At 41.6% G+C, this 26,975-nt stretch overlaps 1 protein-coding gene across 5 annotated transcripts in view; it reads left to right on the top strand.

Moving 5' to 3' along the window:
* The window catches only part of tnrc6c1 (trinucleotide repeat containing adaptor 6C1), a 55,161-nt gene that overhangs the window by 16,160 nt on the left and 12,026 nt on the right, over nt 1-26,975 (top strand). For 2 of the 5 annotated variants that reach the window (XM_047800783.1, XM_047800784.1), the window contains 10 exons: nt 1,268-1,289; nt 13,410-13,715; nt 21,073-23,427; nt 24,667-24,852; nt 25,569-25,732; nt 25,871-25,948; nt 26,063-26,120; nt 26,207-26,355; nt 26,440-26,568; nt 26,671-26,811. In XM_047800783.1, the coding sequence (XP_047656739.1) occupies nt 1,268-1,289; nt 13,410-13,715; nt 21,073-23,427; nt 24,667-24,852; nt 25,569-25,732; nt 25,871-25,948; nt 26,063-26,120; nt 26,207-26,355; nt 26,440-26,568; nt 26,671-26,811 (3,588 nt within the window). Of the gene's footprint in view, nt 1-1,267; nt 1,290-13,409; nt 13,716-18,246; nt 19,006-21,072; nt 23,428-24,666; nt 24,853-25,568; nt 25,733-25,870; nt 25,949-26,062; nt 26,121-26,206; nt 26,356-26,439; nt 26,569-26,670; nt 26,812-26,975 lie in introns of those variants that run through there. The other 3 variants (XM_047800785.1, XM_047800787.1, XM_047800786.1) reach the window with 3 other exon arrangements.

Raw genomic sequence — 26,975 nt, 5'->3', positions numbered from 1 at the left:
AAAAGCTAGGTGAGATTTTGATACAGCATGAGAGAAGACATTGATGATGACATGCTTTTCGTTTATTTGGCAAAAAAAAGGAGAATGTGTATTATCTCTACAGGAACTTGTGCCTTTTTAGCACACAAAGTGAAATTAACTTGCATTTATCAAACTGCCAACTTCAGTGTAGCTCTTACAAAAAAAAATAAAATTAAAGAAAAAGAGAGGAACTCTTACAAGCTCTGTCTTTTTAAACAAGTCAACATATTTTAAACAAATATATAATATAATGTAATAACATAATATAATGAGGCTATAACAATAACAAAGGCCATAATCATAAAGTCAGGCATAAGTTTAATAATAACATTGCACATGCGTCGAACCATGCGACGCACACACGAACCGAACCGAGACAAGCGAACCGAACGGTTCGGGGCCACCCCTAGTATTTACACATGCTTGATTTCTCAATACTGTGTTTTGTTACCTAGATGATTAACGACTGAATATTTCTTCATGAGTCCTTTGTATGTCCTGAGATGTTAAACATTCTACAGTTCTTCAGAAATATCCTCCAGCTCCTGCACATTCTTTACTTTTTCATCATCTGACCCCTTTCCAACAGCGACTATATGAATTTGAGGTCCATCTTTTCCCGCTGAGGATAACTGAGGGACTCATACATGACTAGAACACAAGCTGCAAACATTCGCTGATGCTCAAGGAAGCTCCTGATACATTAAGAGCCAGGAGGGGTGTAAACTATTGAACAGGAAGATTTGTATATTGATATTTTTCCCCCTCTCCTCTGTTTCTATACTTCTGTTAAGCTGCTTTGGGACAATGTGAATTGTTAAAAGCGTTATACAAATAAATAGAATTTGAATTAAAGTCTTTGCTTCTGAAGCACTGTTCTAAATAAAAATATGATCTTTAAAGAAAATAATTCATAAGCTCACTTGTATTCCTTTTAAATTAGTAACATTTTGCAGATTCAGGTTGGGAGTGTAAACTTACGAGCTCAGCTATGAGCTAAGGAAACATTTCTACTTGTTAGAAAAATGCCCTCATATCATGTTCATTGACTCTTTTTTCTCCAATGCAGCTTTGTTTCATAAAAATGTAAACAAACCTCAGTTACAATATTTTCTGGGTTTTTTTTTCAATCCTACATTTACATTCTTTAAGATGGAACCAGAATGACAAATGTTGTAAATCAACCTAGGCAGTGATGTGTATTTGGTGGCCAACCTCCTAATCCACTTCTAATATTTCTTCCCAGGCTGCTGAACAGGAAACCAAAGGTGAGTTCTCAACCTTATGTCTTTAAAACACTTTCATAGTAAACGGACAAGGTTTTCACAAGTCAACACAATGTTTTATTGCCCAAATGTATGATTTATCTCACTACACAGTTTCAGCTGATTCGTTCATTCTCTAGTAACTGAGGGCAGATTGTCCGACTAGAGGCTTGTGACCCCCGAGTGATGAATAAGGATCGATCGAAAGAAATCAAAAGAAAATTACACCGTATTAAAGACCGAAAATAGGTAAAGAAAAGGTTGACAACTTGGTTATTATTAAAAAAAATTCTTCTTATTAAAGAGTAACTGTTTAGTTCATTTAGTTATTGGATCTGCGTGAATATGGTTCGATCTTGTTTCTGCTCATTTTTTGAACAGTGTTAATAAGCTATATTTTCTCACCAGCTCCTCTTTCCGCCCTGTTAAGAAACGCTGACATTAGAGACTCCTTCTGTAAATGTTAAACATCTCTTCACAGCTTTAGCAACAGCTTTGTGTTTGTTTCTGCAAAATAACACATCATTCAGTTTAGTTATTATTAAGCTTTTGACATAACATTAGTGCTTTAATATATTCAGTTCAATTTTATTTGTATAGCCTTTTAAACGTGTGATTTGTTATACAGTCAGAGCTGCTGTCATACAACACCTTCTGACCAATCAGAGTTTAGTTCAGGTGCTTTCTTTTTGCATGTGTAGTGTTTTTTAGCAGTGGACATTAATGACTCTTGACCATTCCAGACAGAATTGCAGAATTATTGTTGTTGTTGTTTTCTCCCCTAATGAGAGCCTGTGGTGGTGGTGACAAAAAAAAAACTTCCTGAGATGATGTAGAAGAAATAAAAAGGCAGTTTCTAATCCTGTGCTTAGAAATAATTTCACATCATTTAATGTAGGAATGATTAAAGCCAATTTTTAGAATATGTTGTAGCTTAATATTTTTGATGTCCTGGGATGCCATATGTGTGTGTTTTCTTCAGTTCTGTAAATTCTGAAGGATCTCTATAACTGGATCCAGCAAAGCATCCATAGCCAGATGTTTCTGTTTCTGCATTATGTAAAACCTTTTTAAAAGTGTCCAATGAGATCAGCTCTTGAAGTTTCAGCTCATGTTCCAGACAGCGGAAGCAGCAAATTTAAACGCCTCTTTATTCCCAGTTCAGTATGCACCGATGGAACAGATAGTAATAGGAGTTCCTGTTTTGGTTTGGTTTTTTTACATACATCAACCAATGATGAGAGAGGGAGGGCTTTAGAATTTGTGATGAACCTCTGTAAACAGTGTCCAAAGAACGTAGACACTGAGAAGATGCAATATAGAAAAACCACCTGGGAAGCTTGTGTGTCAGCCAGAATTCAGTTCTGTTAACAAGAATGATGTGGAAGTACGTTGGTCATTTTAATGATAGGAAGCATATTGAGAAGTTACGAATAAGAGAGCGCATTTTAGGTGAGAGAACTGTCCGCTTCAGCCGAGGCACAGTGTCTTTAATAACACTGTGCAAAAGCAGGCTGAAGTGCTATCAGGGAGAACCGGGGTCCACCTGGATCGTAAGTACTGAGCATGCCCTTTTCACCTTGTGGCATTAAGACCTCAGCGAGGCCGCCGTGTGAGCTGTTTGTGACCAGATGGGAGAGGGGCTTACGACACATAAAATGTAGACACTCATAAATCTCATTAGAGCATCTGCTAAAGCTGGAAGCCTCCAACACTTAGCCTGTACACAAGGGGAAGCTTGTGTCTGCGAGCAGTTCACCGTTAATGGTGTTGAGTGTGATCAAGGCTGAACCTCTGTTGCCTTTAGACTCTTCTAATTAGGGTGTTGTAGAGCACTCGCTCGCTTTTCTTTCTGCTTGCATCTGTCTTTGTTGACACGTGAGTCATTCCCAGAGACTCGGTCAGGATACGTCTGGGGAATCGGCACAGTTCCTCTAATGAGGTCTAATCTGATTTAGCTTTGTTTCGTGGTTCTCCGTGTCCTGTGGCCATAGCGTGTAGTAGCCACAGAGCCAGCTTTGCATCTAGCCACGATTCTGCTCAGTGTTCCTGATATGTGTGAAAACATCACCTGTCATTAGTGCACACTAAATAGCCTTAAGCTGCGTCCCAAATCACGTGCGTTTAATCACTACTTTACGCCAGTTTGTAGAATAAATAGTGTTTGAAACTTGGCATGGAATATTGGATACTTTCAGCTTTGGCTTACCTAGTAGAAGAGGGGTGCAGCTACCAGGCAAAAAATGACTAGACTGCTGGAGCCACTCTGGTGGACAAGACATCTTACAAATTTATTTTAAACGAGCTCACGCATATTGTGTGATTGACTCATTCCATTAGAGTGATTAATTCATACCAAAGCCTGGGATACGGCTTACAGGTCTGGTTAGTTAAAAACAAACAAACAAAAAACTGTTATTTTAAATATATACGCTAGACGCTGTAATGTGTAATGTGTAGAAGGTCATTCAGAGTTCAGCTTTAGTAAGAAACGTCTTTGCATTGTCTGTAGTACAGCAGCTGCCAGCATGGGATGTCCTCATGTAGAGAAACTATTGTGATTATCAAAAACAAAATTAAATGGAATTTTGCCAACTGAGAATTTGATTTAATGCACAGTTTCTTCTTGGCGCACCAAACTTTTACTGATGCCACAAAGCGCAAAAGCCATATTAACTAGTGCCCAGAGGGACTGGACGTCTCAGGGCACAACATTGCCATTGAGTTCTACTTCACAGAAACTGATGACTTTTAAACTGTTCGATAAAAGTAAAAGTGTTGTTGCTGTACACACGATTAATACCTTGCTGTTGCTGCTGCATACAGAATATTTTCCTGTAGTAATGAACATGCTTTTTAAAAGTGTTTTCATTATGAGCTGTAGATATAAAAAGTATTTGTGTGTGCATGCTGTGTGTGCGTGTGCATGCGTGCTGTGTGTGTATTGGATGTGAAATGTGTTTTTATTTATTTGTTTGTTTGTTTATTTATATTGAAGACCTTATCTTCTCCAGGATGTCTCAGGGATACACACACACACACACACACACAGCTATAGAGAGAATGGAGAGCAGTGAGCAGATTGAAGGCAGGAGAAGGTGAAGGTCGTGTTAGTAGAAGGAGAAAAACCCTGACACGGCTGACAGAACGAGACCATGAGTGTTTGTTGTATATGTGTAAGGAGGGAACGGTGTGAGAGTGAAAACACACTCTGCTTTCCTAACTTCGTTCTCTCTGGGTTTTTGGCAGGTGTGCTGCTCGAAGGCTCTTGCGTTTCTCCAGCTGACAGAGAGCTCTTTTGCTCCCGCTAAGTCCTCCATGCTTACACTCAGTCACCTTTTTTTTGTGTGTGTGTCATCTTGTTAACGTTCATAAACACACCCTGGGTTCAAGCTGTAATTAGGTTGTGTAGATTGACTCAATTCAGGAATTGAAATATATGATTCCATAATATAGGCAGAATATTGAGAACCGGAGAATATGAATCTCTGTAAAAGCAGCCGTTCCTGTCGAGCGCTGCCGAAGTGGCTGAAATGACCACATAACTACCAGCCTCCTCCAATCAGCCTTCCTTTTTTACCCTTTCTATTTTAAATATGACACAAGCATCACGTACAAATGCTCCCTGCTGGTAGCCGCTGGCTTTATATCAAAGCAAACCAAAAGCATTGGTACGCTATCTCGAGTTTACGATCAGCAGCACGGACACGTTACAATTAAAATAACCGTCAGAGCTCGTAACGTGATGGCACTCGCTTCGCAAGATTCAAAGCCAAACTGTCTCACAAAATAAATAAATAAAATAAAATAGGTAGCTAATGAAATATTAAAATATAAATATTTAGTCAACATTCAAAAAAATTTGTGCTCACGTGTATAAAATGTTCAGGTCATGCAGTGCTTCTGCTGCTGCTCAGTTTTGCTCAGCTTCAGGCTCTGCTTTCGAAAAGACAGTGTGAACAAGTATAAATTTTCACCTACAGTTTTTTTTTTTTTTTTCTTCTTCTTCCTTCTTCTTCTTCTTTCTCTCTCCCTGAACTAAGTGGGCAAATATCATAGCTGCTTTCTATGACAATGATTTCTCAGATACACTATAGAAGTGTTTTGACACTCGGCTGCCATCGTGTTATGCCCGTGATCTCGGGTAATTACTCAGAAGTGTGTTTGTGGACTGTTGTTAATTTCCAATTTTCTCTGTTGCTATTCTGTATTCTTAGCAGTCATGTGACATTCTTAAACACAGTTACTGCATTTGTAATAGTCTATGTAAGTGACTTCAATCGAATAGAAGTAGAATGTGAATTGAATATTGAATGGGAATTGAATAGGCATGGAATAGAAACAGTATGGATTACAATAGAAAATGGACTAGAAACCAAAATGGAATAGAAACGGAAAGGAATTTAATAGAGATGGAATTGGAAAGAAATAGAATGAAATGGGAATTAAATGTAATGTATTAGAAAACAGAATTGAATGGAAATGGAATAGAAACAGAATAGATTTGAATATAAATGGTATTGAAACCGGATGGAATATAAAGGGTATAGAAGGATCTGAAATTAAGACTCTTCATTTTTAATGTTCTGTGTGCCGGAGGTTTGATTATAATGGTGACATTATTCTCGAACGAGGAGTGATAATGGTGTTCGGTACTGTTAGAGCTTTGATAATGTACCTTAAGTATAGCAATCTTTCATACACTTTTACTTTTTACTCAATATGATCAATTATCGGCACACATTATAGTAGGTAGCTACAGTACATGCTAAGGCTACCTTTTTTCTGTGTCAATGATAAAATAATGTTATGTACTTTCTGTTATTCTCGATTGCAACCTCCGTTTATACAAATTACACGGAGCTGCACGTACACTTTGGATTCGCCGCGTTTGGGTGCCAATGTAGGTTTGCAAAGCCATGAGCTTTAACAGTAAAGCAACATTTGCCATTGTTGATGTGTTTGTGTTTGCCGCTGCTGAGCTAACGTTGCTGGGAAAGATGAGACGTATTCAGTGATGTAACACTTGGCTCTGTGATGGCTCTCTAGCCGGTGGAAAGGCAAACCGGTTCTTAGAAGGATCGCCAGTGGAACTAACTTTGAACTAGCACCAGCATTAGCTCTGGACCAGCACCAGGTTCTTTCTGGTGGAAAAGAGGGCAATTGTGAAGATGTGACATGATGTGGCCAAAGTCCAAGCGTTTCGTGTAAATTTTCCGAAAACCAAACTTCCAGAAAATGTTTTATTCTTCTAGGCAATATTTATTTACATTTATTACATTTATTAATAATGTTTAGTTGCTGGTGTAAAACATCTGCAAAATGGGAAAAGTTCCTTAGATAATTCGTTATAGCAGCTAGAAATGGTCAATCCCTCACAAGCCACAGAAAATGTCACCAGATCATCAAATGCATTATGTGCTGCAGTATGTTCTATCCCTTTGAAATTTGTGGGATTGAAGAAGTGTACAGTGGAAAAAAAATCGACCTAATTGCACTCTACTATCAGCGAGCGTTCCAAGTGTCTCAGAGCCGTCCCACGAGGCTCATCCCCGATCGCTCTGGCTTCACGTTTATCGAGCCGGTCCCAGCATAGCGGAGCTCAGGGCCTTTTCATCTCCTCTTTCATCTGTCTCTCTCTCTGGCTCTTCGCATGCCTCTGAGAAAAAACAAGCTTTAAATACAGCTGCGTTATTTAAGCTCAGCTAATTAAGATCCTCAGACGTCTACTCAGCGTTCCGAGGTTAAAGACGAACAATAAAAAGGGGCAAGAAATGGAAGTGCTGGCTTTCAGGCGCGTCTTGACGGTGCTAATGACGAGCTATAAAACGGGTTCCAAAAGGCTTTGCGTTTTGGCGTAAATGTTTAAATGTACACACAGAGCAGATTTCCAGTTTGCACCGGCTCTGCCTTTATTTACCCAAAAAGACATACTTGATCTGTACATTCCCCCATTTCTTTTCCCCTTTGTTAGCTTCACCCCTTCAACCTGAGTGATTTGCCTTAACTGCCCCTGGACGTTAGTGAAAATATTTCTTTTACTCCTTTAATAGTTTTTAATTGACATTTTAATTGACACCGCCTCGCCTCGCCTCACTTGGTCTTACAGCCAGGATTTCATGCTTTGTTTCCAAAAGCCTTTAAAAAAAAAAAGTGTATTAAAAAGCTACAGCAGATATCATACACGGCAATGGGTTCGACTTCGTCACAGTCCATGTGCCTAAATCCAAATTTTTACCGTTACTCTCTGCTTACTAAATCGGTTATTCACTATTGGAGCTTTTGTTGTGTCATTTGTTCTTGGATGTTTCTCCTGCAGTGAGTCTGGTGATGAGTCTGTCTGCTCCAGCATAGTATGATTAGCTAGATTAATAGACTTACATTGAAATGCTACAGAATTCTGATTTCTAAAATATTTAGAAAATATGTCCTTGACCTTCGGCTGCTCGCTGTTCAACAACACAGTGGAACATCAGATCCTCCTCATATTTGTTTTCAGCACAGGTTTTTTTTTTCTTTTCTTTTTTTTTTTCCCTCTCTCTCTCAAACTCTGCCCTTTCGTATGCAACCCTCCCAGTTTACACGAGCTTGGGACCGAGGCTGAGAGTGAACCCCTCAGTGGCTGGTTGGTTTCCAGCCCAGGAATCAATCCCGGTGTGTCAGTGACATTTTCGTCTCTGCCTTGTCAACCCTGAGGTTCCCTGAACACACACAGCCACTTAATACCTGTTTATGGTTTAAATCTGATATAAAATCTGAAACTTCATCTGTGACAAACACATCGCTGTGAGCATCCCAACCCCCATCCTGTGACGGTGTACACTGAAACAGTACACACTGGCCACCACGTGTGTGTAGTGTGAACACAGTCCGGACATTATTACACCCACTGTCTTGTTAAAGTCATGTGATCTACGATGTCATTATTACCCCCCCCCCCCCCCCCAAAAAATCCACAATTTTTTTTTCTCGTTTAAAATGTACAATTTACTGAGTACAGCTTAAGGACATGAAACAACATTTCATCCCTCTATCACTTGCACCGTGTCCGTCCCATTGCATCATGGGACAGTGCAGTGTGCATTGACTCCATGCTGCAGAATCTCAGCAAAAGCAAATCAGTCTGGGTCATTTATACCTTTTTTTAAAATATTAATCCTACTCTCACTTCTCTCTTTTTCTCTCAGTATGTTTTGCCCCCCCTCCTCCTCTCTCTCTCTCTCTCTCTCGTGCTCTCTTTTGCTCTCTCGTTGTTTCTCCTTGTCTGTCTCTGTGTGTTTCTGTCTGTCTATTTCTCTCTCACTCTCCCTCTCTCTCTCTAACCCCTCCCTCTCTTTCTGTCACCCCCCCCTCACACTCTCACTCTCTTACTCACTCACTCACTCACTCATTCCTCCAAAATGTTTTCATGTCATTCTCTCTTGTTTTCTCTCTCTCTCTCTCTCTCTCTCTCTCTCTCTCTCACACACATTCTCTCTTTTGCTCTCTAATTCTCTCTCTCGCTCTCTCATTTTTTCTCCTTGTCTGTCTCTCTGTGTGTTTCTGTCTCTGGTCCGTCTCCCCCCCCCCCCCCCACTCCTCCAAAATGTTTTCCTGGCATTCTAAAGCAACTCATTATTATGAAATGTACTCATTTTATTGCATTTTTCTAGTTAACACCCGATGAATCGACTTATCAATGTTATTATTTCACCAAGCTCTAGGTTGTATTTTTCAGTCTTATGTTATGCTATGTTGCGAGTAAGCAGCAGATGATCGGCTCTGACGATCTACGGGAGGTCTGTGCACCGAAGAACGGGGGAAAAAAACGTGTAAGGTTGCTTGCATCTCCATAGCAACAGGGAGACTGTAGGACCTAGGGACCCACCAGGCTTCAGAGGGTTTCGCGTTAAGTGGCACCCCAAGGAACACGTTCACACACACACACACACACACACACACACACACACACACACACACACACAGTTCTGACACTTCACACTATTAAAAAAAATTGTTTGCGTAACTAATCTGTTCGAATGCAGTTAAACTCAGACATCATTTCTCCTGTTATTGATACGCTGTGCGTTTTGAATTCAAAAAGTAAACAAATTTCTGTAGCTAATCAGCAGTTCATTTAAAAAAGAAAAAAAGACTAATTTGCTGTATAGAGTCGTGTAAACGAGCTCAAGCGGATTCAGGTGTTGCCGTCGTGACTCTGCTGATCTGCGTGCTCTGAGGAGAGAGCGGTGTAGCACAGCCCCAGGCCTCAGTTCAACATGAAGCACAGATCAAGTGCTCTTTAATTAGTTGGGAGTTCTGTGATTGAGACTTGAGGAACTGGACCTTTGGGGGACATATTTTCAACCTTCCCATTTTTTTTTTCCTTTTGTCTCAAAAATGTCACAAAGGCAGGTGGTGGTTTAGAAAAGACGTGTTTTTTGTTTGTTTGTTTCACACTTAAATTCTACCCCTTTTTGATGAAGTCCAGAATTGACTCACACTTCACTTCAGCTGTTTTTGTTAACAATTTTATTTTTATTTTATTATTATTATTATTATTTTTTATTTCAGTTTGCTAATCACACCAGAAGGGAGCAATAACATAATCTTATGCAAATAACATCATCTCATGATGTGCTCCTGAAGCCACAATGATTTTAAATAAATAAATAAAAACCCAATACTTTGCTAAGTCTGTATTTGTAGACCTGCAGGTGACGACCCTCTCCATGGAGACTTCAGCATTTTTGTTAGGCTTTTTTGGTGCATGGGCTTTCAGCTGTGTGTGTGCGTGTGTGGTTGTGTGGTTGTGTGTGGTTGTGTGGGTGTGTGTGGTTGTGTGTGTGTGTGTGCCCTTCACAGTGTGTCGAGTACAGCAGATCTCATGATCTCACTCTTTCCTCTCACGTTTCAATTCACACTTTCGATCTAACAGTTAGAGATATGAACCTATTTATCACAGAAACGGTGCTTAAAAATAATCCACAGCGGTTGAGAGTAATTAAAGCATTTGTATTGACTTGGAGCTAATAATAGCATTGTTGGTGGGGGGTTGGTGTGTGTGCTTGTGTGTGTGCAGCCAGCTAGTTTAGCACACACACACTCAGCTTTCCTCAAACCTCCCCATGCTAACGCTGCTCTGTCATTGGCTGAGCATATGCAAGCTTCTAGAAGGCTCTTAGGAAGGTCGAGTCAGTCAGTGTGCTGGACCGACCTGCAGAAGTAGAATTCAAAAAAGTGAGGGATCCATTAGATATAGAGCGGATCAGTCAGTCATCGAGGACGTCTTCTGTTTCCTAACTCTTAATCTATAATCAGCAGGAACAAAAGAGCAGCTCAGACATGCAGAATGCAAGAGAGAGGGAAGAGTGGAGGGCGGGTGAGAGAGTGCAGGAGAGGGAACGGGGAGAGAAAAACAGGGAGGGAGAGAGGGGAGGTGTGTGCGTGTGTGTGTGTGTGTGCATGTGTACACGTGCAGGGGAGGGGTGTGTGTGCCTGCAAGAGAGAGAGGGGAGGGTTGTGTGTGTGTGCTTGCACATGAGAGAGAGAGAGAGATAAATGATGTGTGCTGGAGGACTCTCCTCCCCCTGCTGCTTTTCCTCCGCTCGTGGGAGACGGACTGAACTGGAATTAATCAGCGGCCAGCTTCACCGCCTCAGGACAGCAACAGCCGACTCCGATGTCATCGCTGTACTTTGTGATTGCGCTTGTGATATATCTTTACTTTAGCTTGTGTCACATGTGGCTTGTATTTATTTTTGCTGATATCTTTACACCAAAACGAACAAACGTATAATAAAGTTAGTAAACCATAAAACGTTGACGCTAAATTGTGTCCTAAATGATTCAGCTAAATAACCAACTCGAATCATCACCGAATCCACCTGCACATCACGCTTACCATTTTAATTGGACAAATCGGATAAAGAATCGTGATTTTCTCAAAACCTGTGTTATGTACTTCAAGCTCAGGTTCTGCATCCGAGTCTAACCAGCATTCCAGACTACTGTCAAGCAGTAATATAAAGCATATATATACAGTGATTTACAGTAATTAACTCTTAATTGCTATGCTGGGGTGACCAGGCCAAATGAATTTAGGGTGTTTGGCACCATGACACTTAAGCTTGATCACCTTACATTGTTGGACTATTAAGTAAGCGTCTTTCACACCAATAAAGTTCCCACTCATTTTATTCAACTCTGATGCTGCTGCTGTGTTGTGTTAGAAAATGCCTTAAATTCCTCTCAGCAGCATTCATGCTTCTTCACTTGGCAAATTTGTTACCTTTAATATTTTCTAAACGATCAGTCAATCCTCAGGCACTAGCTAACTCTCCCTTCTCATTTAACATCTACCAACATGTCATGTGAAGCTCTTAAAACTTTGCAATCTGCTACTTCATGCAGCATCACAGGGCATCGTAACGCAGGGGCTCAGTGACTCACAGTGGCCTTGTGAGTAACAGAATGGAGGAAGTATAGCAGCCCTCCCATCCTGGCAGCACAGCTTCTCATGGACTTTGATCACGGCTTGGTTCTTGGTGCTCGGCTGGTTTGAGTATTTCATGATCTCTTGAGATTTTCACACGCAGAATGATGCAAAAAGCACCCAGAGGCCGATCTGCCAGCAGAAATGCTTTGTTTATGATCAGAGAAGAACCCAGATTGGTCTGAGCTGATATGAAGGCTAGCATCTAGATGCAAACATCTAGACGTGGTGAGCAGAAAAGCATCTGCAAGGCTTCAGTGGGTGCAGGCTTTTTCCAGAACTGGGCAGTGTGTTCCTGTTAATAAACCGCTCCACACTCAGATGTATTTGACGGTAAACTATGGAAAATTAATATTAATCAGTGCCATGTTCCCTCACAGTCACTGGATAAACATGTAGCACGAGAAAAAAATTTTCTTGTACACTATTTGCTTCTGCATGTTAATCATAAAAGGTGTAATTCTACGCCGTGAAATGTGAACGAATGCCAGTAATGTGTCTGAAATCTTTCAGTAAGGCGTGATTTTCAGTGCAATGAGCAGAAGGATAGAACATCGGTCCCTGATCCCCGGAATACCTGTTCATTATGGTGTTGTTTCCTCTCATAACACTGGTTACATTAACGTATGTAGGATGGTACTGGACTTTTTTTTTTTTTTTTTTAAACGACAGCTTTATACAGGGCTACTGGGGTTGGACAAAATAATGTGAACACCCTTTTTTATAGGGGATAATATTATTTGTGTAGACTACTGTGAAAACATAAGCATAAATAAGTGATTATTGGTCTTTTAGTGACTTTTTTTCCTTCTGAGAGCTACTTTGATAAAAGCATTAAGGTGGCCAAGAGCTACTGGTGTTCGACTATTAGGCCCATTTATTTATGTAGCTTATTGCCATAAACCAAACTAGTTGATTGAGCAATTTCTGCATGAATTCAATATTAAACAGTTGTGTTTTGCAAATACATATTTTAAAATTCATATAGCAGTATTTTAATTGTTGAGTCGAGTTAATTGATTTAACACGTTATCAGTTAATGTTGTCAGATTTTGTTCATTCACACGAATCCTGTTGTTTATCAGCAAATTGTTAGTTACCCTGATGGCCTCAGCAAGACCGAAAATACAGTGAATATACAGTTGCAATGAGAAATATTAAATAGTACATCTATGAAACACCGCTTGCACTAATAAGAAATATCTACAGCAAACCCGTACATCTTCATGCAGCAAGCATGAAGCATTCATGCTTCAAGCATTTTCATTCAACTGTTTTGCTTTGGCAGCTTGGTATATTGGTTTGACTTTATCAGCCAAGAAGAACTGTGGACGACAATCAAAACTAAAGACTTAGGCCTATTTGTTAATTGTGGCTGGTGTCGTTGGTAGAGCTAGTGCAAAGGTGTTTAATTTGTGACTTTTGAGTCGTGGCCTTGGGCATACAAATGGATGTATGCTGAGGTTTCTTTAGGATTCTCCAGGTGAAGACCAAAAGCAGCAGCCGAACCAAATTTTCACCAAAGTGAACTCCAGTCTTCTGTCACAAATCCACTTCTATCTCCAGCGTCTCCTCTGATGCTTGAACTGACTCCTTTGCGCTTTGCTTTTAACCCAAGTATCACAATCCTCTTTCATCTTTGTTCACAGTGCCAGACTCTGCCAAGCCCAGCCCTGCCCCTCTTCCCCCTGCCAATCCCAGCACTACCAGCCCCTCTGTGCCCTCGGCCAGCAGCAGTGGTGCCAATGGCAAGCGTGCGCCCTCCAGCACCCAGCAGCAACCGCAGTCGGCAGTACAGCGATACCCACCTCGAGAGGTCCCACCACGTTTCCGCCAACACGAGCACAAGCAGCTACTGAAGAGAGGACAACCTCTGCCTCCTGGGAACCTTGCTGTTGTGCTGCCATCCTCAAGCAATCCTACTGTGCAGTCCTTCCCCAGCCAGTCACACCCAGGTCAGCAGCTGGTCCAGTACACTCACCCATCATTTTGAGAGGCAGATTAGAAACAAATGGTCTCGGGGTGAATAAATCAGAAATTGATTAGTTAGCCAAACTGTGCTGCATATTTTCATGTTCTGTTTGCATATGATAGCATAGACATGACTAGGGTTAAAAATAAGCTATTATTGAGCCTCAGGAACGGGTGACTTTGGAGCACCAGGGAAATCATTATCTTCTCCTGGTAATGCCTCTGGTGATTAAAAAGGTTTTAATTTTCCCCTTAGTTGAAATGCTGTAGTTTAGTAAACACTTTCCACATCTTTTCATAGTCCTGATTCCAGAAACATTGTCTAGAGTCTGTTCAAGCTCTTCAATATGGCTCGTTCCTACCAAGAGCCAGTAGCAGCAGGTTGTGGGATTTGAAAAAAGAGTAGCACTAAACCCAGCTTTGATGAGTTGGGAGTTTTTCTCTTGATACTCTCGACTCCTGTATTAACATACCACTGCAACTGCTTGCCTGTAAATGCATAAGTGACGGATTGGATACCTAGGCTGCTTGTCAGAGCAAGAAAATTGCAGCAGCCCAGCTTAGTGAGCTGCGGTGACTCACTGCTCATGGTATGTGAGACGTGGGCTGCTTTTGATTGACCCAGACCCATCTAAACCCTATTTTGAGGCAAAAGAATCGATTCCCTGCCCAGGACTAGATTTTGATTGGTCCCCGTGGTGATACAAACCTGTGAGCTTGTAAATAGGCAAGTTGAGACTTTGATAATAAAGTGGTCCCCTACCCTGCTGCCAGCAGTACACTCTCCTTTCATTCCTGTGCACATTTTCCTCCTCCTCTGCACTTTCTACCCCCACACAACCCAAAAGGTTTTCTCTCGAAGGAAAGTGGTGATTCAGAGAGAAACAAGTCCAGGTCTGATTTGATTTCCTCTGCCCACGTCACTCATTCTGTCTCCTTGTAATCTGCCTGTGCGACAAACAGTTGTTCCACTGCACGTTACTTAACAAATCGAAACCCAGCTTCATGATAAAGGCGTCTTTATTTTCACATGCAAGCATTTTTACCAAAAGACTGAAGTGTACCCAGAGCTCTAATCAAAGCTGGAGGCAACCCAGTCCTGTATTTAAGTCTTTCGCTTTTTCTCTTGTCTTCATGTTCTTTGCCGCTAGTATGGGTCTTTTGGTATTTGGGAGTTTTTTGTTTTTCAAATTAAAAAGAACTCAAATGAAAAAGGAAACAAATATCAATTCATTTTAACAGTTCTGTAGGAAAGATATCGTGAAGACAATGTTTTCCCCCCACATAGTATGTAAGAAAAACATTGCATAAAGAACACCAGTGTTTAGAGAGCATTTACACTTTTTTTTTTTACACACCTTTTTAAAAAAAGTACGTGGCTATAGATCATAGCAGTACGCTAGCTGGGGCGTTCCTTGTAGAATTTAGTGAAAATCTTCCACAGTCATCACCCTATAATGTTCATTAACATTCATATTATTTGTGGGGAGACTCAAGACTTCCTCTTCATACTTATTGGTTGAGCATTCTGGGTGCCTGTTGCCCCTTTGCCCCATCGGCCTGCTATAGAGATTGGGGTTATTGGCTTATTGTAAGCCAGTTACAGTATAACCAAACACACACAGCAGATTTCTGAGTGGCAGGCAGACTGTTATCCCAACACTTCTAAATTAGATTTTTTCCCAGATTCACATTAAAGGTTAATAATAAAGTTTCAATAGAGCAAATGTGCTGTGGATATCCTGTGTGTGTGTGTGTGTGTGTGTGTGTGTGTGTGTGTGTGTGTGTGTGTGTGTGTGTGTGTGCGCGCATGTGCGCGTGTGCGTGTGCGCCTCGTCCCCTACAGTCAGCTGCTGGATCTGGCTAGAGTGCAAGCTGATGTGCGTCACATCCTGTGCAGGAGGAATGAAGCGAGTGTGCTACTAAACTATAGTTGCATAAGTCTCCCACTTACCAACCCCCTTCTTGTTGCCTCCTTCCTACAAGCCTCTCTGTACCCATCGCACACGGCTGTCAGCACAGCTCCCTCAACACATTCGCACAGTGCTTCTATTGTTCTCTCTCTCTCTCTCTCTCTCTCACTCACTCTCTCTCTCTCTCTCACTCTCTCTCTCTCTCTCACTCTCGTGTGTGTGTCCGTGTGTGAACTCGCTAACATGCTCTGAGTGGAGCAGGTGGTAACATACCGTTCTCAAGGGTTTTTCGCTTCCTTATCCAGCATCACACAAGGCCTTGTTGGACATTTCAGATTAACACGGCTAATGCACCTCAGCCGTGATCATATTTTACCACCTAGATGTTAAAAGCATTTATTCAGTTATATTCTGTGTGAAATGTAATTCTAAAACGCAAAAGCCAGTCTAATACAATCTGTCAAATCTCATTGGCACAGTAGAGCTTAATGCTTTTGATTTGTTGATATCAAACACTGTATTGCTATTAGGACAGTTGTGCTTGAGTGTTAGCAGAGCACTAGTGGTATGTGTACCGCTGTGCTGGGACGTGTGTCTGAGATCTAGTCTACTAGCAGGGAGTCTCAGTCTCATCCTTAAGACGTCATACCCAACCATTGGCTCAGCGTCTGATGTATATGCCACACAAAATAGGACACTTCAGTAGTTTGAAAGTCAGTTGACAGGATTTTTGGTAGATGCGCGTATCACTTTGTGTTTTTAGAGAAAAAAGAATCAGGAGCAGGCCCTGGTTCTCACTAGAGACCATGGGGAAGAGCTCATTATACCCACTGCATACTTATCAAAACAGAATGAATGGATGAATGGATGGATGGATGAATGAATGAATGAACTTTTGCTTAGCTTTTTTTTTGGGTTCCCTAATTCAGCAAAATTTATTTAGAATGAACGTTTTCCAGTTTCTCATTACATCTAAGAATTAGTCAAATTTTAGACAATTTATTTCCTGTAAGAATGATGTTATATTAATTTGTTAAGGAAACTTTGTGTATAAACACACAATAAATGGCATTCATTGCTAAATCACACAGGGCCCGACATTTATTGAGCAATTTATATAAATGTTATTCATTTATTTATATTTCTATACTACTCTAAAGGTCCTTTTGAGACAATGTGAATTGTTAAAAGTGCTAATCAAATAAATTCAATTGAATGGTCTTTTTCCTTGTGACAAACTTTGTTGTTGAGTTCCCAGTATGTTTTGACTCAGTGACTTGCTGCATGATGAATTCTGCCGATTAATAAGGGCAGTGATTGCTCAAATGGTTAAGGCTCTAGATTAATCAGAGGATCTGGGGAGCTGGGTTCAAGCCCCGGCAAGTTACACTGTTGGGCCCTTAAACAAGGCCCCTAACCTCTCTGCTCCAGGGGCGCTGTATTATGGCTGACACTGCGCTTTGACCCCAACCTCCAAAGTTGGGATATGTTGAGAAAAAACTTCACTGTGCTGTAATGTATATATGACAAAATAGGGGCTTCTTCTAATTTGGACGTATTTCTCTGTAAATTGGCATATTTGTAAGAATGTTCCAGAAACAACCATGTAAGTCTAAGCTATGTCTCTTCCACCACAATGCTTCATAGAAGAGCTTGTAGGTTTTGAATCATGAGCAGATGCTTGCTTTCTCAACACTTTCCATTGCTTTGTTATCGCTTCATCTTGGGTCTAGAACTTTTGTGGTTCATCTCTGTATTTCACTGCTAATTCCAGTCCGGTTTTCCTTTTTTTGATAAGTGGAGATCGTATGGCCGCTATATTTCTACCCTCAATGTCTTTAAATGGTGGATTATGATTCCATGACCTCCATCCTGTGGAGGATGCTGGTTATGTCATTGAGGTTTTCTTCACAGCTCTCACAATGTTCAACATTAGCTGTGGTACTTATTTTTCTAAATCGATCCGTTCAATACATGATACTCTATGCAGCAGTTGACTCTTGCTGTTTCAGGAAATTCCAAATTGTTGTTTTGGCTATACCCTCTGATGTTGTTTTGGCTATACCCTCTGATAGATGTTGTTTTGGCTATACCCTCTGATAGATGTTGTTTTGGCTATACCCTCTGATAGATGTTGTTTTGGCTATACCCTCTGATAGATGTTGTTTTGGCTATACCCTCTGATAGATGTTGGCTTATCCTTCAAAAAAAATAAAAGAATTAGCCTTGTTTCCTATTGCTTCCAACATATCCTATTTCTTCACAACACATCCACCTTTTTTACATTTCTGACCTATATTTCAAACCCTAGCAACACTGCTGACTTAATTAGTAAGGCTTAATTACATGGTGTTTCCCTAAAGAGGTCTGACATTATTTTTGAGTAAGTAAAAAAGTCTGATCTCTGTAAATGTAATCAATGGACAGTGTTTATTAGGCATTTTGTAAATAACACCATCCATTTTTTGTCAAAAAGTGGTGTTCTCTCATCACTTGGTCATCTTGCTCCCCCTATGGTCTCTCTCTCTCTCTCTCTCTCTCTCTCTCTCACTCACTGACACACACATGCACGCACTATTTCCTCCCCCACTTCTTCACAGAGCATGCACACTGCAAAGACATTTAGCTCTTGGCCACCTGCCTGCATCCATGTCAGCCTGTTTCCCATTTGGCGTTGGAGTGTTTCTCTTTCCTTTTAAAGGTGGGGGTGGGTGCAGGAAGCCTTCATCTGATCTAGAGTGTAACAGTATTATCCTCTTTTCTTTTCAACAAAAAACCGATCATTTTAAACAAGCATAGTAACAGTAAGCGACAGAGAGTGTATGTGTGTGTGTGTGTGTGTGTGTGCAGCCTACTGTATGGACTGACGCTGTACTGCTTTTGTCTTTGTGCTGCTATTGCTGGAGTTTGGGATATGCTAATTGCAGCCCAAGCGGTCTTGGTTTAAGATTTTGTGAAGATTTACAAGCATAAAATTAGCCATGAACAATGGCAGGAAAAGAAATCTCTGCTGTTTTCCACTCTTGTGTGATTGCATGCTGTAAAGCACTCCCTGTTTTAACCTTCACCCGGGGTTCAATCCCTGCATGCAAGCACAAGCACAAGCACGAGGCTGCTCTCTGCTACAGGAGCATAGAGATATATAAATAAGGCTGGAGTGAGGGAGCGGGGTCGGATCCTGTCTTAGCAGTGTGGGATGAACGGGGCGGTCGCTTGCACGCTGTGCCGCAGTTTCTTGGCAGCGGTTCAGAAGTGAGCCTTGGAAGACATATTGTAGGAGACATATCGTAGCAGGAATGCCTGACGTTCTACACACAACCTAAAGCCCATGGGACGATGGTCGGGAGGCTCCTCTCTTCAGGTACTTTTCCACTTCGTCATTTCCCCACCCCCTCTAGACATTTCTCTTCCGCTCTCTTCCGCTCTCCTCTCTGCAACACCGCTTCTGTTTATTTTGGTTTCACAGTATCCTGATGACTACAAATAAAGCACAAAGCCACAGAAGGCAGTTTTATGCAGGGCATAAGTGTTCTTTGTTGAACATGCTTCTGAGCGATGCTGATATTTTGACGACAGCTCCAGGCTGTTTTGGCTACGTTTCAGGCTTGATAAAATGGCGTCCTTTGCTACGCAGTGACTCTTCAAAAGGATGGTGCTTATGTCAGAAACGCTGGCTTTACTATCTCTCTCTCTCTCTTTCTCTCAACAGTTATGTTCTTTCACTTGCATACAATGTGTCACTGTTTTTATCTGATCGCTGGTTGAAAGTGTGTACTACAACCTGCCTGCTTGGAGTGCAGGACAGCCGCTGATTTCCCTACAGTTCAAGCACCCTAAACAGTGTATTCACATGCAAAGACACACAAAAACAGCAGAGTTGATCCATGGGCAGTGATTGCCAAGTAATTAACTGCTCATGATCTTTGAGCGAATGCTTTCAAATGTTACTGATTTATTTAAAAGGCCTTGGTTCTGAAGGTAAAGATTGTGCAAATTTATGTATGCAGAGAAGCTACTGGTTTTTTTAAGACCTACATGCTATGTTTAACAAGTAGTACCTGGTAAATATTGGGTAGAAATTTTGTTGCTGTTTTTGGATGTGTAGATTTACTATTAATTCAAAATAAATACGGTTGATTGATTGATTGTTTTGAAAGGAATCCAGAGCAACAAAATCTACAAAAATAAATTGTATTTATTTAGCTTTTTTGTTGTTGAGAATTTAAAGATGTGGAGGGTTAAGTGGAAGACATATAAACTTTAAGGTAAAGCCTAACATGCTACACCTGTCTAATTGGATAAATCCAACTATACCACCAGTAATTATTACTGGTCAGTCACCCTGTTGATAGACAGTACAGGGACATCACAGAAAAGCGTTCACCCTATCATGAAGAGATCATGAATTCCCCACAGTTCAAAAGCATAAGTGGCTCCCAGTCAAGTGAGCCAAAATGGCAGTGCTCTCTTGGTGGAGATTCCATACTCACCTGGCCCTGTCAGTCACCACAATGCTAGCCAATCTTGGACATCTGTGAGCTCATGTGTGCTGAGGCAAGCAAGTACTGCTTTCCTCCGAGTGTGTTACATGCAGAAAGCAGCAGTTTGAAAAGATATGGTCAGTTGTCTTGGCATGTTTCAGAGAAAACACTAATTATTCTTCCAACAAACACACTGTATTTAAAACAGTGCAATTTTTGTGCTGTTCAATTCCTAAATGCATTTTCTCTCAATTTTATGTGATATATTTTACACATTTGTGTTGTCCAAGTGTCTTTTTCCCCCACACATGTGCAAATACTCGATAGATGTACTAAAAAGTAAAAAAATTGTGACCTTGGTTTTTTTTTGTTTTTTTTTTGTTAAAAATCTTAAAATACTTTGATTAAATGTCCTTAAACTATCTTACTCTTCAGGTATCGTTTTATATAGTAATATATAGTTTCTAAATGTGATCCTGCAAAATTATAGATCTATGGATGGTTCTGTCTTCTAAGTACTGCTGTTATCATAAACGTTGTAATGTGCAAAAACCCTTTACACTTTATTTTTTATTTCAACCAGATTCAGACTTTTCTTCCCTCATTTAATATGAGCTTTTCCTTGCCACTGTTGCCTCTGGCTTACTCATTGTGGATCTAGATCTGCAAATGTACAAATAAAGTTCAATATATGTGTAGTCAGTTGAATTGAATTAAAATGAATAATGATGTTAGTAAGACAATACTCAGTGGGTCTCTGTTTTGTCTAACAGTTAATTAATGAGTATTTAACAGAACCGACAATAGACAGTGTTCTTCACAGGCTGCATTTATGGTTTGCCTACACTTGTGTATATAAATGAAGTCACCCAGTAGTTATTTCACTATTATGCTATTTCATAAATTTTTTCCCTCATTGTCTTTCCTTTTCCTTATTGTCTTTATAGACCTGCCCTTGCAGAGTGCCCATTCAGCACAGTATGAAAGTCCCCACTGGGGACATACACCAATCAACAGCAGTGCTACTATAGTCACAACCAATAACGGTGGCTGGGATCAACTGATTATAGACAAAAGTGATTCAGAGGAGTGGCCTTCTATTTCTCACAGCGAAAGCCACATCCCTGCAGGATGCCCATCAGATACTGAGATTATCAACAGCAGCACAGACATCATGAGTATGGCCACAGGAGGCAGCCAGCAAGGACACTTTCCCACTAATCATCCCAGTAAAGCCAGTAACAGCCACTCAGGAGGTATCCTCTCCAGCCAGAGTGGGGCCAGTAGAGGCTGGGGCTCTGGTCCATCTCCTGCCATTGCTGGAGAGGGAAAGGGTGAGAGCAACAGTGCATCAATGGGAGCCAGGACCTGGGGCTCCTCCAACTTTAACTTGAATTTGAATCCCAATGCTAACCCCTCTGCCTGGCCAGTCCTGGGACATGAGGGGATGGGCGTGGGTGGCAGCTCTGGAGTATCCAACCAAGCTCCATCTAATATCTGCAGCCCACCGTGTGCTCCCTCCTCTGGACCGAGCAGTAGTGGAAATTTAATTGGTGACAATGGAAATTCTGCTGGAAACTCTGGTAACGGTAAAGGCAGCACCGCTTGGGGTGGTATGGTGTCTAATGACACCTCTGAGCCACACTCCTCTTCCACGAATGTGTCTTTTAGCTCTGAACCTCAGAACCTTAACACTGAAGGACCAAATCACACTAAGCAGGAGCCCATGAGCCCTGCCAATAGTATGCCTAACTGGAATGTCAACCCTGTTGGCATGGGCTCTTTTGTCCAGTCTTCAACAGGAAGCTCACAGGTCAATGGGGAGGAGGGGTCTGTGTGGGGTAATGGAGATGCCAAATCTGCCAGTAGCTCTAAGGATTCTGGATGGGATTCAGGAAGTGGTTGGGGTCAAGGAGTAGCTTCAGCCACCCCTGGCTGGGGACAAGCCACATCCAATGGGGACTGGGGCAAGCATTCCACTGAACCTAAAGGGTGGGAGTCTGCAGGATCTCCCACTCAAGAGCAGCCACTAAGTTCTTGGGGCAGTGGGGCTAATGCTCCAGCTAGTGAGGGAAGCAGTGACAGCGTGGATGGTCATTCTCACAGGAGGGAATGCTCATCAAGAGATATGGCCCCACCTCTCCTGCCTGCCCAGGACATGGACCCAAGAGTTCTGTGCAACACAGGATGGGGACAGACTCCAGTGCGTCAGCACACAGCATGGGAGACGGAAGAAGCTGCACACTCAAATAACAAGAATGATGCTGGTACAGAAGCATGGGGCTCATCTTCAAATGCACCTCATATGGCACAACCATCATCTCATGGTAGTGTTAATCCAAGTTCTCGACCTGATTCTGGGGGCAAGAGTGATGCACATCGCCCTGCTGCAGCAACTCCATCAGGCTGGGGACCGTCCCCCACTCAACCCTGCTCTGGATGGGGTGACAATGCCAAGAAACCCACTATTGGTTCTGGGGGCTGGGGCAACGCACCACAAGGAGGCCACAGTGGCAACTTGCAAAAAAGTGGGCAGTCTTGGGGCTCTGAAGACAAATCTTCTAATTGGGATGACTCCCATTCCAAGGCTAAATCTCAGGGTTGGGGAGAGAACCCCAAGCCATCCCATGGTTGGAGCAGTGAGCGAGGAGGGGACAGTGGAGCTGGAGATGAGTGGGGTGACTCTGGAGAAGGGAAGAAGAATGGGCCATCCAGCTCTTCCTGGGAGGGAGATGGAACAGGGTGGAAAGAAAGCCCTCGTAGTTGGGGAAAGCCATCCCCTGGTGGTGGATGGGGAGATGAACAACGCTCCAATGCCTCAACACAGGGGTGGCGCAACAAGTCTCAGGAGGGTGGCAATGGCAGCAGTACTGGTGCGAGCATGGGTTCATGGGGAGGATCAGGCTCTGTCAAGAGTGGTTCAGGTTGGGGGGGAAGCAATGGGGGAGGAGTAAAACATAATCATGCTTCAGAGCCAACGGGATGGGAAGAGCCGTCCCCACCGTCCATCCGACGCAAGATGGAAATTGATGATGGTACCTCAGCTTGGGGTGATCCAAGCAGTTATAATAAGACAGTTAACCTCTGGGACAGGAACAATCCTGGAATGCAGAGTAAAACAGGCTCTGGGAATGCTAACAATCCCCCCAGCAACCATCACCACCATACCCACCATAATCAGCCTCCGTTGCAGGGCCATGGACATGGAGGGCCAGCTGCAACCAACAGCCATATCACTCCTGACAATACAAGCCCACACCAAGTTGTGGCTCCTCATAACAGAGCACCCCTGATGACCACAGGTAAATTAACTTCCTTGTCTCTTGTTTACTGTTGGAAAAAAAAAGCTCTATACAACTGCCTTGAAATAAAAAAAAAGTCTCACTTTCCCTATGGAGAAGTCTATATATATTCTACATCCATATTGACTATATTTTTAGTTGTTCCTGTATCTTATTTCTTATAGTAAATAGTTGATGTGTCCACAGGTTTTCAGAGTCTATTTAACTAAACTGCCAATATTAAAATAGTAAAATATGTAATTAGGTGTTTTTTATGCCCAATGTCTATAGGAATTCACTTAGAAAATGACGTTACAAATGAAAAGCTGGTGGAATCTGGTGATATTACACAGAGAAAGTCATGAGGGGCCGAACATACTCTAGCAGTTTTGTGGTCATGTATAAGCTGTATGTGTGTATTAACTCTTTTTAGTATAAAGTATAAGTGTAAACATTAGTGAGAAGGCACATGCATGTGGGGCAGGTAAAATGTGTAGTTTAAAAATACAGTTTAATAGATTTTAACTATTTTAATGCATAGACTTGTATGGTATCTCCAAGCATTATTAAAATTCCAAAAGTAGTCCTACAGTTTAAGATTGCAGAGGAGGAAAAAAGACTTGATTAGTGAGACTTGCCATATTAACATAGATGTGGCTTGTAATAAAACATTTAATTAAAACTTGGTTTTTCTTGCATGTGTGAGACTGTATGAAAGGTGTATTGAGAATTTTGGAGTACTTGCACAGAAATTGAGCAGGTTGTTGGAAAGGATTTGATGCCCTCTACTGCTGGTTTCCTGCTATGCAGCCACTCTTCCGATTCAAGACGTAGAAGGACAGCTGGTGCCAAAAGTTACACTTCATCTATCATTCACTCGGACTATAGTCAGCTGATGGTTACATTTAAGGAGCATTTTTACAATGAAACATTGTGACAACGTTGTCACAACTTTGACCTCTTCAGTTTGAATTACTGCCAGGGTTCCCTTCCGTGCTTAGGTCTTTGCAGTGTTGTGTTTCTAAGCTAATTTGTGTGTTGCTACTGTATGCCAAGTGTTGCTTTTTCCTGGTTTTTACACGATATGAGACACATGCTGTTTAATAGCTGATTGACTGTTTACTAAGCATCTAGCTGTAAGTAGTGTTCACACAATAAAACCAACTTCATGGTTGTAGCAATAAAATCCTATTGTTCATTTTTTTAAAAAGTGTAATTGATCAGTGTAATGTTCCTGAAGTTACCTGTGCCTTTGTACAGGATGGGGGGAAATGCCTAATGTCCACTCCAAACCTGAGCCTTCATGGGGAGAGCCAGTACCTTCTCCAGCAAGCGTGGACAATGGCACATCAGCCTGGGGCAAACCCAGTGGGGGCTGGTCTGACAGTAGCCCTGAAGGCTATGGCCGAGGTGGAGGCCCACCAGGATCTGCCCCCTGCAAACCAGGTTGGATTTCACCATCATATCTACATGTCACATGTTCTCTGTCACATGTTCTCAGCATGGTCTAATCAGTATTCAGGGAATGTAAGATAACACACAACAGACCATTCACTTATCCAGGCATATTCTTCAATAATTTCTACCTACAGTTAATGTTGTGGAATGTAAAACAGGTTAATGTTATCACTTCGTACCATGTTAGACTAGATCTAAACATTCATTCCATCCTTTTCTCTTGAAGTTTGTTAGACAAACATGGCAGCTTGTCTTTTTACTAGGACACCACAAATCCGTTTGTACTCTCATGGGGCGAGAAGCTTCGGACTGTTAAAAAAAAAAAACAAATTTGGATCCTGGTCAATTTGTTCTTTTAGAAATCATAAATGATTAGATTATTTGATATATTAATATACATCTGTGATTTGCAACCTGTTGTCAAATCTGTGCTGTTACAGCAAACATCTGTTCAAACACACTGTAGAACTCATCAGTCCTATGTGAGGTCAAACAAAAGGTTCATATTGAGATTTGTTCTTTTATCGTTGGCTTAATGCTAACACATCCCAAACAAAATAAGGTTTCTGAACTACACTGACCTCTGCGTTGAGTCCGTTCATTACAGGATATTATGTATTTCGTCGCATTTTAATTTTTAATAAGGGCCGGATCATTGGGTATTTGCCATTTAAGTTGTAAGAGGAGACTGTTTATATTTACAGCCTCTAAAACTATGCAAGAAGGCTGGGGAGGTGGAGAGGACATGAACCTGTCGTCAGGGCAGTGGGAGCAGGATGAGGGTGACATGTGGAACAGTACAGCCTCTCAGGAGAGCAGCTCATCCTGTAGTTCTTGGGGCAACCAGCCCAAGAAAGGTTCTCAGAAGGTCAGAGACAAATTTATACTTAGTCACATTCACCTTCTTCTTTTTCAGCATTATGTGTAATTGGTGTGCAAGTTAATTTTTATTAGAATAATGTAGACTACGATATAAAACATCGTTTTTTTCCCCCTGATCTTACAGCCGAAGGTTCCTAATAAACAAGATGATGCTTGGATTATGACCCGTCTGATTAAGCAGCTGACCGATATGGGTTTCCCTGTAAGTCATGCTTCATTTTTTAAAAGTAATGCTTAATTAATGGACAGAAATTCCGCAAGATCAATATGGGATTTTAATGCATAACGATGCATTTTCCTTAATGTGTGTCTACAGAGAGACCCGGCAGAGGACGCTTTGAAGAGCAACAATATGAACTTGGACCAGGCTATGAGTACGGGCTTCACCATGACAGATTCACCTCAGTGGAGTCATTTCAATGTAATTTATAATTTATTTATAAAAACTTTTTTGTTGCAGCTGCCCTGTTAGAAAAGAAGACTGAATTAGATAAGCGAGGGTTGGGAATATCTGACTACAGTAATGGCCTCATCAACAAGCCAATGAGCTGCAGGCCTTCGATCATCTCCAAAGACTCCTCCTCAGACCGTCCTGCCTTCATGGACAAGGTATTCATTTTATTCTTACATGTCTGTAAAACGTGGCATGTTTTTTGCACTAAACGGTATAACGTAGGACATTCTTCATTGCAGGATGGAGGATTAGCGGACGATGCCCAAACTTCACCATTTATGCCTTCTCCCAGCCTGAAGCTCCCGTTGGCTAGTGCTGCCCTCCCTAGCCAGAGTATTGGGGTCACAATGCAAAACTTGAACAGACAGGTCAGGGAGTGAAAAAGGAATGTTGGCTGTTGTTCGACATACCCCTGTGTTTTCCCTCAGTCATTCTAAATGTTGCTCCTCATTGTTGTTTGGGGTGTATAGATGCAGAGTGGCATGTTTGGCAGTAGTGGAACAGCACAAGCCCGGGCCCTGCAGCAGCCTCCTCCTCAGCCAGCAGTGCCACCTCTCAACTCCTCCCAGCCTAGTCTACGTGCTCAAGTGCCTCAGTTTCTCTCCCCTCAGGTTTTGCTTTTTCTATTTTTTTTTTGTTGTAAATAAAATCGATATTCTTTTGGCCATTATGGGTCAATAATACACAGCAGTAGAATAAGTGGTGGTATTTACAATGTCCTTGAGTCACAACTACCAGTCAGCTATTCTTGTGATATTAACATTAATCGGCATAG

Source organism: Tachysurus fulvidraco, chromosome 15, assembly GCF_022655615.1.
Source record: "Tachysurus fulvidraco isolate hzauxx_2018 chromosome 15, HZAU_PFXX_2.0, whole genome shotgun sequence".
In the NCBI taxonomy this organism is placed as follows: Eukaryota; Metazoa; Chordata; class Actinopteri; order Siluriformes; family Bagridae; genus Tachysurus; species Tachysurus fulvidraco.
This window is presented reverse-complemented; position numbering and strand designations above follow the sequence as displayed.